Source organism: Glycine max, chromosome 17 (genome assembly GCF_000004515.6).
Source record: "Glycine max cultivar Williams 82 chromosome 17, Glycine_max_v4.0, whole genome shotgun sequence".
In the NCBI taxonomy this organism is placed as follows: domain Eukaryota; kingdom Viridiplantae; phylum Streptophyta; class Magnoliopsida; order Fabales; family Fabaceae; genus Glycine; species Glycine max.
This window is the reverse complement of record NC_038253.2, coordinates 1,457,125-1,470,143: the sequence shown is the minus strand read 5'-3', so window position 1 is coordinate 1,470,143 and position 13,019 is coordinate 1,457,125. Positions and strand designations below refer to the sequence as shown.

At 33.6% G+C, this 13,019-nt stretch overlaps 2 protein-coding genes and 1 long non-coding RNA gene across 3 annotated transcripts; 2 read left to right on the top strand and 1 right to left on the bottom strand.

Moving 5' to 3' along the window:
* Positions 1–133: 133 nt before the first annotated feature.
* Positions 134–1,844, top strand: LOC100783791 (scopoletin glucosyltransferase). Its single transcript, XM_041011266.1, has one exon. The coding sequence runs from the start codon at positions 252–254 to the stop codon at positions 1,686–1,688; it is 1,437 nt and encodes a 478-aa protein (XP_040867200.1). The 5' UTR covers positions 134–251; the 3' UTR covers positions 1,689–1,844.
* Positions 1,845–2,786: 942 nt separating this feature from the next.
* On the bottom strand, positions 2,787–8,293 carry LOC102659483 (uncharacterized). Its single transcript, XR_418961.4, has 3 exons — positions 7,949–8,293; positions 4,806–4,895; positions 2,787–2,946 (listed from the first exon to the last, which is right to left on the bottom strand). It is a non-coding gene; the product is annotated as an uncharacterized lncRNA (long non-coding RNA).
* Positions 8,294–9,262: 969 nt separating this feature from the next.
* Positions 9,263–11,377, top strand: LOC100783255 (UDP-glucose flavonoid 3-O-glucosyltransferase 7). Its single transcript, XM_003550468.5, has one exon. It carries the CDS (start codon positions 9,706–9,708, stop codon positions 11,113–11,115), a length of 1,410 nt encoding a protein of 469 aa, XP_003550516.1. The 5' UTR covers positions 9,263–9,705; the 3' UTR covers positions 11,116–11,377.
* The last annotated feature ends 1,642 nt before the right edge of the window (positions 11,378–13,019 follow it).

Sequence of the window (13,019 nt, the reverse complement as noted above, 5' to 3'; positions counted from 1 at the left end):
TTTAAAATTGTATAAGAAATGAAGTTGACAATTTATTGGTTTAAAAAAATTAGGCTTCCCTTTCCTTGTACATTCAGACATTTTTACTATCTGGTTTTAAAGAGAATAAAAAAGGAAAATGCAACATTGAGTTGAGATTATAATAATTGAAGTTGTCTATAAATAACAGTGCTTGAACGTGACAAGGACAAGGGCTGATATCGGTGTCAAAATAGAGTAATTTGAGGTCTTTCTTGCTTACCACGTACAATATGGGTGCTACTTACCTCGGAGAACGGCCACTGAAACTTCACTTCATTCCCTACCCTGCACCTGGCCATATGATCCCTCTCTGCGACATATCCACACTCTTCGCCTCAAGCGGCCACGAAGTTACCATCATCACCACTCCCTCCAACGCCCAAATCCTTCACAAATCCATCCCTCCCCACCGCCGCCTCCACCTTCACACCGTTCCCTTCCCTTCCAATGAAGTGGGCCTCCCGGAGGGCATTGAAAACCTCTCCGCAGTCTCCGACCTAGTAAACGCTGCCAAGGTCCACCAAGCCACCGCCCTCCTCCGCTGCCCCATCGAGCAATTCGTGGAGCACCACCTACCCGATTGCATCATCGCTGACTTTCTGTTCCCATGGGTGGATGACGTGGCCAACAAGCTTAACATCCCCAGACTGGCCTTCAACGGTTTCTCTCTCTTTGCCGTCTGCGCCATTGACAAGTTACAGTCTAACAATACTAACTCTGAGGAATATTCCTCTTTCATTCCGAATCTTCCGCATCCTATCACGTTAAACGCAACACCACCGAAGATATTGACCGAGTTCATGAAGCCACTGCTGGAAACAGAGCTCAAAAGCTACGGCTTAATCGTCAACGACTTTGCGGAACTCGGAGGAGAAGAGTACATCGAGCACTATGAGCAAACCACGGGTCACAAGGCGTGGCATATTGGGCCAGCGTCTCTTATGTGCAAAAGAAGCCTTGAAGAGAAAGCGGAGAGGGGACAGAAGAGTGTGGTGGGAGCGGACGAGTGCATGAGATGGCTCAACGGGAAGAGAGTGAAATCGGTGGTGTACATATGCTTTGGGAGCATGTGTCATTTCCAGGATAAACAACTATACGAGATTGCAAGCGGGATGGAAGCATCAGGGCATGACTTCATATGGGTGGTTCCAGAGAAGAAAGGGAAAAAGGAGGAGAAATGGCTACCGAAGGGGTTTGAAGAGAGAAATGCAGAGAAGGGGATGATTATAAAGGGGTGGGCACCGCAGGTGGTTATACTGGGGCACCCGGCAATTGGGGCGTTCCTGACGCACTGCGGGTGGAACTCGACGGTGGAGGCAGTTAGCGCTGGAGTTCCAATGATCACGTGGCCGGTGCATGACGAACAGTTCTACAACGAGAAGCTGATAACTGAGGTGAGTGGGATTGGGGTGGAGGTGGGGGCCAAGGAATGGAGCATCCTTGGCTTTGGGGAGAGGAAACACTTAGTGCCAAGAAATTCCATAGAGAAGGCTGTCCGGAGGTTGATGGACGGTGGTGATGAAGCTCTCGCAATCAGACGTCGTACCAATCACTATTCGATCATGGCTGCACGTGCTGTTCAAGAAGGTGGATCATCTCACACCAACTTCAAAGCCCTCATTCATCATCTCAAGCTATTCAGGGACCGTAAGTCGCTTCATCAATAGCATCACCACATTTTCATTTCAATAAATATCAGATCAAACCCATTATGTAATGTAAAAATATATATTTTACTACAAAATGAAACCCATGCGAATACTATAGTAACGCCTTATTGGGTGATGATTTTCATAATAGATTGCACGATATAATCATTGTTATATCTGGGTTCCCGGCATAGTGCCATAGTGCATACAATATCAAGGAGGCAGACGCATCGTCATTTATGTACCTTACAATATTTCCAATAAAAAAGAAGTACCATATAATATTAAAATTAGAAGATAGTTCAACAAAAAAAAAAATTGAAATAACCAGATCAATTAATGTAAGAAGAATTCCGATAATGGATATAGCACACTTATTATCCAACAGTAAACATACAATTTCCCTTGTCACCACTGTCGAGGAATAGGGTATCTTCGAATATTTTGTATAAAGAACTAATTGTGTGGGTTGGATTTTAAATTTTAAGAATTTTAAATACTTCCATTGAAATTCTTTTAAAATTTTGTGTTTGGATAAAAAAAAGTTAAAATTACGAGGGTGAAAAAAAAATGAATGAAAAAAAATATAATTAATGTGCTAGTTATACGTGTTCCTCTATGTTCGCAGGCCTGAACGATATTTCATTTCAAGACGCTATTTCTCACTAGAAAGAAATTGAAATTCTCGATTTCAAGTTGTTTAAAATTCTGTTTTAAAATTTCAAAATTTTAAATTCTTCACGATAAACATCCAAACAATGAAATCTAGATTGCAAAAATTCAAATTCTCCTGGAGTCATTTGATATTTTTGTTTTATTTTTTTTATATATTCTCGGTTACTTACGAAGCAAATCCACCTGGATTGGATATGCCCGAAGACAAACACTACAGACATCTCAATATTCTCATCATGTATACCACCCAACCCAAACTGATTTCTCTCAATCCCTTCTCATATACTTTTAAATTAAATATGAAAAAAATAATAAAAAAAGTTTGATTAATCTGATTGCATGTCTAACTATTTTACAATTTTAATTAGATCTTTAAATCTGTATTTTTTAATTAATCCTTAACGTAGAGACCTAATTAAAAAATAATTAAAAATTTAAGAATTTAATAATAAATCATAGATCTAATTAAAAATTTAGTAAATAATCAGTCCACATAATAATTAAACGTAAAACGAAATACTTATGACTTGAGGCGATTTCATTCTCATCTCACTTCTCAAATTCTCTTCACCTTTTGTCCGTTCATGTCCTTCCTTTTCTCCTACAGCAAACAATAAAAATTCAAAGTCATAAAAGAAAAATTCAAAGTGTTAAGTTAAAAAAATTTACAACTTTAAAGACATGAATAAAATAAAAAATTAAACTGAAATAATAAAAATTACAAGTTCAATTAAAAAAAATAACAAATGTTACTATTTTCTTTTACTATCGTAACATCTATTACGACTTATATCTTCTCTTTAGTAATAATTTAAAATCACTTCAAATGTAAAAAATCAAATTGTTTTCACTTTTTGGTAAAAGTTCCTCGCTCTAAAAATTTTCCAAAAAAAAAACAACCGAAAAAAGAGAATAGATATAATTTTTTTATTTATAAAATATCCAAATTTCCTCTAAAATTTGTAATTTAATCAAATAATTAGAAATATTTCATTTATAAAATCTTTAATTCAAAATTAAATAATTACACTTTCTGCATTTATATATGTTAACTTATGGCAAACGTACTAATTTTATTACAAGTAGTAAATATTAAAATAAAAGTCCAAGTGTCGAATTCACATGTGAGAATTTGGTTGTATAATGTAAACTTAATTATTAAACAATGAGAAAAAATATAAGAGAAAAAAAATTGTAAGTGTGAAAATTGGGGGTAAAAAAAAGAAGAAGAAAGATAACAAAAAAAAAAGAAATAATAGTTTAAATACGAAAAGATGAAGTTAGAATACAATAATCTTTGATTTCTCGCACGAAAGATCTAGTTTATTTATCATTTTCCCCCAAATTTTTATGCAAGGACAATAATAACAAACCACATTAAGATAAGAAATGCAAAAATTATTGTAGGAAAAACAAATGTCAATCTATTTCTAATAATAAATTTATTTAGATACCTTTTCCGAGTTTTTTAGAAAATAATTATTTTTCAATTCATTATCCTTTAAACATTATATGGATAATCACACCATAATGACAAAAAAACACATAAAAGAATAATAGAAACAGAATTGCACTAAATAGATAATAGGAAAGAATTACAAGAGTTTGGCTTCTAGACTCTCAACAAAAGGGGTTTAGCTTCTTATAGTGATGATAGGCTTTACATTTCAGGGCTAATAGAAGAAGAGACGGGATGACTAATAGCTAAAAAAAAGTGAAATAACTAAGGATGAGAGTTTCTCCTAAAGGATAGACTCAGACTTTGGATAACTCTGAGACTCTGTGTATTTTCCTTATGTTTCATACTTCTTTTATAGGTCTGAGGTAACTTACTTTTCACGCTAACCTCGTGCTAAGTGCAGACTTTCGTGCTAAGTGCGTATCTGGGCTTCCTCGTGGACTTTCTCGCGCTAAGTTTGGGTTGCGCTCTGAGTGAGACTGCACTCCAAGCATGAACTTGCCCACTAAGCGAGAGTGTGCGCTAAGCCTAAACTTGTCCGCTAAGCAAGGGTGCACGCTAAGCCTGTATTGCTTGCTGTTCAATCCTTTTTCAATGTTTTTTCTTTCAGATTTTTTATTAATTTCCTTTAAAGTGCTGAAAATCTTTTTCTTTTGACTTATGCTAATAAAAAATTATAAAAATATTAATTTATTTGTTATTTTATTAAAATCGATAATAAAGTGAATAAATTATTATCATTATTAATCAAAATTGACTATTAAATTAACTCAAATTTCACAATTATAAATATATTTTTCTCCAATTATATTTTAAAAATATAAATTTAGAACTAAACATGAAATATATATATTTTCCAACAAATGAAAATTGAAACATAAAATTAGTTTGAATCTCATGTAACCATAAGCTCACCACAAACAAACAAGTTTAATCTCACTAAATCCGAAGTACAATTTAAGACACCAAAACATAATATAATAGTTTAAAAAAAATAGTACCTGCATTGGCAAAAAGACAATGACTTTTCCGCAAAAAGTAGTCCTTGAAAGAAATGACTTTTCTAAGCCTTCCATATATGCCATGAATTTCTGCAAAGTAACAAAGATCACAGATTGTTAACTACCACTAAAAACATAATTTTACTATAGTAATTCCTAAAGATATGATGCTAACTATAATAAATGTTCACATAAAAAAAAAAAAACTAGTTTGAATCTCACTAATATAACCATATACCAAATTGAATCTCTCTCTCTTTTTTTTCTTTTCTTTTTACTTTATCAAGTCTACCGAATTGAATCTCACTAATATAACCAATGTATACCAAATTAAATCTCACAGGATACAAAGTAAAATTTAAGACACCAAAATACAAGACAATAATTTGAAAGCTAAATTTAGAAAATAGCCCCTTCAATAACAAATAATCCCTGCATCATCAAAAATAGTTGCCACTTGAATGTCACAACTGAAGCTCATCTATCATTGTTGTTGCATGATGAGAAAACAGGAAAGATATTAATATAACCAAAAACACAAAAACAGCTATCTATAAACAGATGGTAAAATTTACACAGACCATGATAATCTGCTTTTTACCAACATTTATATAATATTAGCTTTCCCTTAGCCATCTATGACCCAATTATTTTCCATAAATCTCCATTTTATATTCAAATATGTATTAATATGAATCAAACAAGAACAACAGTAGGAGATTCAATGCCAGTAATGCACATCAATGCCTTCCATATATATTATCAGTGCAGACGTAACAATCATGCCAGAGGCAGAATACAAAACTACCTTAGTAAATAAAAGATAGTCTTAGGAGTGATGTAGTAGGTTAGATAAATCATATGAACTATGGCAGAGCATGGTTTATGGTCTCTACAATCCGAAACGGCCTTTGCAAAATCATTTGTCATTTATAAACTTGAACTTTAAATCATTTTTAGATAAAATACGTGTTTTTTTCTTTAAGTAATTTCCGAAATTTATTGATATTTTTTTTATAGATATATGAATTGTATCACTGTACATATAAAATCAACATATGTTAGTTAAAATTAGATGAAAAAATGTTACATAAAAAATATAATATTTAAATTTAGGGTAACATTTTCATGAACATAATCATTTTAATCTTATTAGTTCAATATTAACCATATTTGTCATACTCTAATTTTATCTGGATTAAAAAAAAAGTAAAAAAAAAAACAGAGAAAACAAAAAAATAAAGAAAAGAAAAAAGAGATAAAAAAGAAAAGAAAAAAAGAAGAAAGAAAACGTAATAGAAAAAAAAACGTAAAGAAATGAGAAGAGAAAAAAAAAGAAAACGTATAAAAAATGAAAAGAAAAAAAGAAAGAAAGAAAAAGAAGGAAAAAAAGAAAGAAAACGTAAAAAAAAAGTGGAAAATAAGTAAGAAGCAAAAAAAAAAAAAGGAAACAAGAAAACGTAAAAGAGAGAAAAAAATGAAAAAGAAAAAAAAAGAAGAAAAAGTCTAAAATTTTAGAAAAAATAATAACTAATAAAAGAAAAAAAATACATTTTATAATCTATTAAACTCTTAAAGAGAATTGATTAGATCATGAGACAACATAAGATAAAAGTAAAAAGAAAAAGGAATAGCATGGAGGTGAAGGGAGAGACCCCTCTACCTGTTCCCCCTCCTCTCCCAATTCCAAGGTTCCTCCCTCTTCTCCACCCATATAAAAAAATAGCTCATCCCTTCTCTCATTGCAGACGCACCTTTCTACGCAGCAGCATTCTTTCAAGAACTCAAACAGTAACCTCTTACTTTTTTTTTTCTTTTTTCGAATTTATTAAGAATAATGCGCCATTGAGCAAAGGGGTTTTATTTGTTTGTTCGAAAGCCACCATTGTCGGGGCTTGATTTGAAGTTGTGTGACATTATTATTAAAGCTTTGCAGCATCAAACAATTGATGTTTACAACTTGTTTTTATTACATGCACCTTTTTCTTTTCGTTTTGGGCGTGGTCGGTTTTAGCAAAATCTGAAACAAAATAGAAACGTTCTTCACACCAGGTCTTTCATACATGCACCCCTTTTTTGTTCTGGGCCTAGTTTGAAATAAAATGAACACAACTATTTACACCACTTTTTTCTAACACATGCACCTTTTTCATTTTGGACACAATCTATTTATTTTGTAAAATTTAAAACAAAATAAAATGAATGGTTACACCTTCTTCTTTATATGTGCATTTCTGTCACTTAGAATGGTGACTAGACTCACCATGTCAGTACTCTATCAATTGACTAATTCCAAATGAATCCTTTGACTTTGAAAATCATTTTTTTTTTAGCACACTTAATTTAAAGGTAACGTCTTCATGACCAAAGTGTGGGATATTAATATTTTCTTCGTGTGTAAACAACTTCTGAATCTTTTTTCTCAAATCATAGACTATTTTTTTTTTTGATATTTTTCTTAAATAAAGGTTGAACACGACTCCCAAAGTTTTTTATTTCTTGGAAAACAATTTTTTATTTATTTCACCATCCTATTATAACTACGACAATATCATTTAAATTTTTGAATTCTAATACCATCCAAAATGATAGCGAGTTTCACGCTTACGCATCCTACATAACTGGGTAATTTTTTTAAAAATGCGACTTCAAGTTGGGCTTTAAAATACAATGTCATAATTTTTTAAAAATAAAATATAAAATATTTTGAGTCATATTTGAAACATAATTTCAGTATTTTTTAAATGTAAAATACTTGAAATTGTGTTTCAAATTACAATTTCAATATTAAAAAAAAAATTACAGTTTTAGATCATATTTTAAAAGACGACTTTTTTTTATATGAAGTGGTGATTTAAAATAAGTTTATTCATATTTTATAATATTTTCAAAATTTATTTACTTTTTATAATTTTTTTTTAAAAATTACCCTAGTTATGTAAATTTGCTCGGTGGGAAGCTTTAGCTTGAGTCATACCGTAACCTTGTCCGCTACAATGGGTTGCTGAAAATAAAATCTAGTTCTCTTATCGTTTTCAACCTCATTTACAAAAAAACAAAAAAGTATATATATAAGCGTGAAATTGGTGTGTTAGCCATGGATCTTCAACAACGACCACTGAAACTTCACTTTTATTCCTTACCTGTCACAGGGGCATTTGATCCCTCTCTGCAACATAGCAACACTCTTCGCCTCACGCGGGCAGCACGTGACGGTGATTACCACTCCCTCCTACGCCCAAATCCTTCGCAAATCCAGCCCTTGGAGGCTGTTACTGCTGGGGTTCCGATGAGAGATGCATGGGATTGGGGTGGAGGTGGGTGCCACAGAGTGGCTTGGCATTAGTTATGGGGAGAGGGAGAAGCTGGTGAATGGTGAGCAGAGATAGCATTCAGAGGTTGATGGACGATTCCGATGAAGCTCACAACATCAGAAGCCGCTCAAAAGGCAAAACAGGCTCTTCAGGAAGGACAAAGAAATGTAATCCAGTTGTAAAATTCTGTTCGTATTTTGAGTTTTTTAAAGACATTTTTGTTCTTTGTGTAATTTAATTACTATTTTGCCCATTGAGATAGAAAGAGAATTGTACTCGTTAATATTTATATATTTAAATTATTTTTTTAGTGAATTTAAATTAATATTTTTAACCTAATTCCTCTACAGTACTAATTGGCCGTATCCTCCTTGAGTCTTTTTCAAGATTTGGGATTTTTTTTATTCTCTTTGTACCCCTTTCCCTTTTTTAAATAATTTTTGTTAATTTTTTTGGGTTTGGGCTCCTAATTTAGGGATTTGCGGGGGGGTTTTACCGAGTGAATAGAATTAATAATTGGATCCTTTGACCTTTGAATACCGGCAACCTCATCATCCACCCGATCCCCATTGCCCATCTTCACTTTCAGCTTCTGTTCTCTTTTGGGAAAATTAAAAATTCTAATCCAGATTTGATAGCAGAGAGAGAAGGACACGCAACAATCGGATGAAAGGGAATTACAACAACCACTAAATCAAAAAACTAACTCTTTAATCATTTGTCAGTCATTCTAATTAATGATTTATGTTAACAAAAGGTCGAGATACTAAGACAATTTTATGTTCATGACTATTTATATTTAAAATAGTTAAGGGGTAAAACAATACAAAAACAACTGTCTATTAAAATATATTTAACTGTCCATTATAATATTCATAAATCCAACGGTCAATAAATTATTTTTTATTACCTCACCACCCAACACAAATTTGATTCGTTGACCATCCTAGCCTACGCCTACTCTAAATTGTTAATGTAGACACAGTCTCCATTGATTCTAGAAACAAAGGCGTCATTAGCCAACTTACATGTTTTGTCTTGTCCTCCTGTTTTAAAAAATATTAGCTTTCATTCACATAGAATTCAACAACAAAAAATATTTGATAAAATCTAACAAAAAAAAAATTTGAATTTTGGTTTATATTTTTAATTCTAAAAATTTCTTATTAGCAAGCCACCACAGTTACATCTATCAAAAAACAACTAAAAGGATTATTGAAATTAATTCAATATGGAAGAAAAAAAAAATCTGTTGATAAATGAATTCCAAATTGACTCATTCAAATTTCTTGGGTTTACTTTGTTTAATTAACTGTTTTTCCACCTAATTCCATATGTGGAAGAAACGAATTCTCCTAACTTCACCTTTTCTGTAAGTCAGTCTGTAACATGCATCAATAAAATGGACAAGTGTCTTTAACACAAGAACTTCAGTGTTTATCACATATGGATGGAGCGAAGGTGGATCGATCAACGACAAGAACCATGGTTTATCAAAACTTGTTTCCAAAAAAGTTTCAAGTATAAAGTAGCATGCAAAGGAAAAAAGCTGAAGGCAAAAGAGTTTTCTGTTCTGTTTTATCAAAATGGACTTGAAAGAACAGCCACTAAAACTTTACTTCATTCCATACCTGGCAGCGGGTCACATGATCCCTCTATGCGACATAGCCCAATTCTTCGCCTCACGTGGCCACCACGTGACCATCATCACCACCCCTTCCAACGCCCAAATCCTTCACCAGTCCAAAAACTTGCGCGTCCACACCTTCGAGTTCCCTTCTCAAGAAGCAGGCCTCCCTGACGGCGTCGAAAACATATTCACCGTCACCGACCTCGAAAAATTCTACAGAATCTACGTCGCCGCCACCATACTGCTCCGCGAACCCATCGAGAGTTTCGTGGAGCGGGACCCACCGGACTGCATAGTCGCCGATTTCATGTACTACTGGGTGGATGACTTGGCAAACAGGCTCCGCATCCCTAGGCTGGTCTTCAACGGATTCTCCCTCTTCGCCATTTGCGCCATGGAGTCCGTCAAAACGCACCGCATCGATGGTCCCTTCGTCATTCCAGATTTCCCTCACCACATCACCATCAACTCAGCCCCACCCAAGGACGCGCGTGATTTCTTGGAACCCCTTCTCACGGTGGCGCTCAAGAGCAACGGTTTCATCATCAACAACTTCGCCGAGCTTGACGGTGAAGAGTACCTCCGCCACTACGAGAAAACCACGGGCCACAGGGCCTGGCACCTTGGCCCAGCGTCCCTCGTTCGCAGAACCGCTCTGGAGAAAGCAGAGAGGGGCCAGAAGAGCGTGGTGAGTGCGAACGAGTGCCTGAGTTGGCTCGACTCCAAGCGAGACAACTCGGTGGTGTACATAAGTTTTGGGACCCTCTGCTATTTTCCGGATAAACAGCTTTACGAGATTGCATGCGGGATGGAAGCATCGGGTTATGAATTCATATGGGTGGTTCCGGAGAAGAAAGGGAAGGAAGACGAGAGCGAGGAAGAGAAGGAGAAGTGGCTGCCAGAGGGTTTTGAAGAGAGGAAGAAGGGGATGATTATCAAGGGGTGGGCCCCACAGGTGCTGATTCTGGAGCACCCTGCTGTCGGTGCGTTTTTGACGCATTGTGGGTGGAACTCCACGGTGGAGGCGGTGAGTGCTGGGGTTCCCATGATTACGTGGCCGGTGCACAGCGATCAGTTCTACAACGAGAAGTTAATAACACAGGTGCGGGGTATTGGGGTGGAGGTGGGTGTAGAGGAGTGGACCCTCAGTGCTTATTTCCAGAGTCAGAAGCTGGTGGGAAGAGATCGCATAGAGAAGGCTGTGAGGAGGCTCATGGACGGTGCTGCTGAGGCTCAGCAAATCAGACGCCAAGCACTAAACTTTCAGAAAACGGCTGCAAATGCTGTTCAAGAGGGTGGCTCATCATACAATAACTTAACCTCCCTCATTCATTATCTTAAACAATTCAGAGACCGTAAATCTTAAAATTACAAGGCTTTTCTATATTAATAGTTATTGGAAATAAACTGGATTTTTAAATCCATTATTCTCATAAATAATGAATAAATATTGTATATATTTCTTCATAAATTTTTCTCTTGACAATTTTTTCTGTTTATTTATGATTGTGATTGAGAAGAGATGAGATAGAATACTTATTTGTTTGATTCCTTTTTAATTATTACTTCCATCAAGTAATAATTACTTGTAAAAAAATTTCCTATTTAATTCAATTATAATTTAGTTCTTAATTATTAATTATTTATTTATTAGTCCTTACATAAATCAAATGTCTTTGAAACATTAATTCTAACATTCTTCCACTTGAGTCATATAATATTATTAAACATTATGGACTAAATAAATAAATAGATTAAACTAACATAATACACATTAAAATGACTAAATTATTTTATATATTAGGTATATCATAATTTCAATATTAAGAATAAAAACTAATTCGAGTCATAACGATTGTATATCACTTAATCAATATAGTCATTTTTACGTAGTACAAATTAAATTTTCCCTTAATATAATCCTTAGTTAGGAATATATAATTGGTCTAACATAATGTTTTTATTAAAGGCAAAAACTAGTAATATTACTCTAATACAGATATACATCCAAACACAGAGTACAGGTAATTTAAAACATATCATAAATGAGCTTAGAATGTATCTAAATACACAAGATAAATTATGCTTCATGATCATTAATAATAATAATAGCAATAATACACATACTTTCAGTATATTTTATAGATATCTTGAACGTTAATTCCTTTATTAAAAGGTCATCTATCATAAGGTTTGTAATAATATATTATATTTATACCCTTTATTTCTAAACTTCTTCTTTCACAACAAAATATTTTAATTTTATATGCTCCCTTAGAGTACTCGTGGTTATTAGAAAAATATTGATGCTGAGTTATAGCAATACATTTTGAATGGCTTACCAATCATGCACCCTTCTTAGCTCCTAAATTTTTGCAAAAAAATATCGCTGTAACTTCACCACCTTGTAATTGGCGGCCAGTTTGTAAATCAGATTTCAATATGGAATTGAGTTACGTGTAATATTATATGGGATTAAAAAAATTACAAAATCATTCTTATTTTCATAAACCAATAAAATTAATCAGTCCTTGAATAGTGGGTGCAACATCTGAACCGTTCATATCAACTATGGCACGGTGCCAAAGTTTTTTCAACTGTGACACCCTAGCCATCGTCCTTGAACTATTGGTTTAAAAGATTGTTTAATTATCCAAATAGATCGGCAACTCAATCAAACTTGCTATTTGGGGTCAAAAGGTTTACTGTGATTTAGCTGACTTGGTTTGTTCACATTAAGAATGGTGGCGGCTAGAAAATAAGCCAGAGTGCTATTCGACACAGCCATGTGGCAACTTCCTACTGTTCGATAGTCCCTATATTTTTCCTATAGTCAATGGCCTGGAAAGTAACATCATGTGCTGTTGATGAAACAAAAACTCAAATAAATTGTCAAATCCAGAGTTGCTGACTTAAATTTCATCAAGTATATATAAAGTTGCTTAAGATAGTGGTGTGATATTTGAACATCAAAAAAAATATTATAAAAATAATTCAAGTCCCACGACTAAAACTAATCTTACATTAAAATATATAAATGAGAGACAACTCTTATTCCTTAAATTAATTTTTGGAGTTGAATTAGATCTCTAACATTATAAACTCTTAGATGGTATTAGAGTCCTATTTTCAACAAAATATTAACATTTAATAAATATTTTTTATTTTTTTTTCTATTACATTATATAATGGATCTTTTCAATTAAATATGTTTTCTTTTATCTTATTTTTCTCAAGGTATATACACTTTTTCAATGTTTAAAAATTAAT